The 2,326-nt window shown below is 33.8% G+C and overlaps 1 protein-coding gene across 2 annotated transcripts; it reads left to right on the forward strand.

Annotated features, from left to right (window-relative positions):
- The first annotated feature begins 250 nt into the window (after positions 1-250).
- LOC110905517 lies at positions 251-1,031 on the forward strand. 2 transcript variants are annotated; one of them, XM_022151206.2, is made up of 3 exons: positions 251-401; positions 474-660; positions 779-1,031. In XM_022151206.2, the coding sequence occupies exons 1-3, from the start codon at positions 383-385 to the stop codon at positions 969-971; spliced, it is 399 nt and encodes a 132-aa protein (XP_022006898.1). In that variant the 5' UTR covers positions 251-382; the 3' UTR covers positions 972-1,031. The 2 variants fall into 2 exon arrangements, with proteins under 2 accessions (XP_022006898.1, XP_022006897.1); XM_022151205.2 differs by having other exon boundaries at positions 728-1,024.
- The last annotated feature ends 1,295 nt before the right edge of the window (positions 1,032-2,326 follow it).

A 2,326-nucleotide genomic window follows, 5' to 3' on the forward strand; every position in this document is an offset into this window, starting at 1 on the left:
TCTTCAGAAGAATATGGAAGACTTAATTGATGGGGTAGGTCCTTCAAATTGGCAAAAGTTGTGTTGGACATATAAACATAACATGACACAATATTTCGTACGGTTGGCATGGACAAGACTCTTTTCGAATTTCATTTCGCATTTTTGTGTAGGTGTTTCATGTCATAATTAGTACTTTTTTCCTTTAACTTATTTTTATTCAGGAAAACTTAGTAAAAAGGCAACCTCAAAAGCATCTTCTTATCTTTTTTTGCACTCCAGTGAGCCTGGGTAAAAGCAGATTTATAGGTGTTGGCCCTAGAAACTATAGACTTTTGACGGATCCATTTGTTTCAAGATGGATGCACCATATTGTGGTGAATTTGGTTATTGATTCAGATTTATGTCTAGTTCGGGCTCAGGTAAAACACTCTCAACCCTAATTGTGATTCAAATTGTGATGTTCGAATTTTGAAAAATTATGCAACTTTCAGGAGGAGAAATTGTTGGGGTAGGTCCTTCAAATTGGCAAAAAGCATGTTTTGTGCCGGCTAAAGCAGATACTATTGTGGTGGCATTTAGAATGTGGCTAAAGAAATATGCGGGTGGTCAAATCAACTGGGGAACCAAATTTAGTGGATCTCTTCCATCCATCCTTTCTAGAGAACAACTAATGGACAGGTTTATTTATTTGCATAAAAGTCAACCACACCAGACTTGTTTGCTCTCTAAATGATTTGTTTTTTAGGTCTGCAATGGTGCATATAAAGGTTTTAATACGCTTAAGATCTCTCTTCAGGTGCTTTCGGTTGCTTCATTGGCTATTATGGCTACAATTAAATCAATTGCCGAAAGAAATACACTTGCAGCTGCTTCAATTTTGTGCTTTGTGGGATCAAAATGGTTGTCACACTTCATTTACAAAACCTTCCATTTTCATGACTACAATCACGCCTATAAATGAACGTTTTCATGTAATATTATCATTGTAAAAAAAAAATCGTGTGATTCCTTATTATGAATAATATGATTGAGGACACAAACTTATTGAGTATAAATTGTTGTTTAATTCTAATTGATGTATTTGGAATTATTGTTTTAAAATTTCAATAAAACCTTTTGGTCTGTGAAAGTCTTGCATAAATAAGTCAAATGTTTCAGTAAAACCATTAAGTTTCTGAAAGGCTTGCATAAAAAAACACCAACTGAATGCAAGTTGGTTACAAGTATAGAAAAATACATTATTAAGAAATACTAGAGTGAAAATATGAGGGGAATTTCGTTCATTTTGTTAGAGATTCATTAATATAAAACCTATATACAATGTTGTAGAAGGTGCTAGACGCTAGTCGGGCGGCGAGGTACCGCCTAGGGATTAATCAGGATTAACACGAATTAATCGGGATTAATCGGATTGGACCTTTTAAGTATAATTTTACAAAAATTTTTTTATATATAGATAATTTTATACCTTTTATTAATAAATTTACAAGTTTAGGAGATAACTTTATACTTTTTATTAACAAATTTAAAAGTTTAGAAACCATATGTAAACTAGTGAAAGATAGAGGGGGTTAAATGTTAAAATACCTAAACTTAAATGTTAAAATAGGTTTATAAGTAATATTTGGGCTGTAAAACAGTGGGCCAGATTCAAAAATGGGTCAAATTTTGTGTTTAATGGGCTTTTGTGTTTAATGGGCTGTAAAACATGGACCGATTAGTCCGATTTTGACCGCCTGGGACCGATTTTGACCAATTTTGACCGCCTAAGACCGATTTTGACCATATCCGCCTAATTGGACCGACTAGCTAAAAATTAGTCAGTAACTCACCGCCTAGCGCCTAGGCGCCGATTAGTCGGCCGCCTAGGCCGATTTCTGTAACATTGCCTATATATAGCTCAAACCCTAAAAGCCTGTAAAAGTTGGACTTCACCTATGGGCTAAATATTTGTATCAATAATACGACCCCCTCAGAAATCTTAGAATATATACCATCAACATTATACTACACTACTAGAAAACTTGGTTTTTGTCATGTAAATTTTGGTTACAAAATGGTAGCAATTTCCTTATTGTCACCGGTTTGCCACCGAAAATACGGTGACAAAAACACCCGTGTCAATTGCCCTATTGCCACCAAATTACCACCATTTTTATATTTTGCTACCTTATTTTACCACCGAAAGACAGTTCTTTAGAACCTATTTTAAATGATATCGTAAGATTAACTATGTTATCGTATTAACATCTTATTGAAAAAACTTCGTGAAATGAAAATGTAGTTAAGGAAAAAGAATACAAGGTGTAAATTACTTCATCTTTTCTTTCTATATATCTCTTAG

The sequence above is a fragment of the Helianthus annuus genome, chromosome 14 (genome assembly GCF_002127325.2).
Source record: "Helianthus annuus cultivar XRQ/B chromosome 14, HanXRQr2.0-SUNRISE, whole genome shotgun sequence".
Classification (NCBI taxonomy): domain Eukaryota; kingdom Viridiplantae; phylum Streptophyta; class Magnoliopsida; order Asterales; family Asteraceae; genus Helianthus; species Helianthus annuus.

What these genes read in the sequence shown, in the direction of transcription:
- LOC110905517 (XM_022151205.2), top strand. An exon ending in AGAGAACAACTAATGGACAG is followed by an intron (nt 661 to 727) that starts GTTTATTTATTT and finishes TTTGTTTTTTAG; the next exon opens with GTCTGCAATGGTGCATATAA.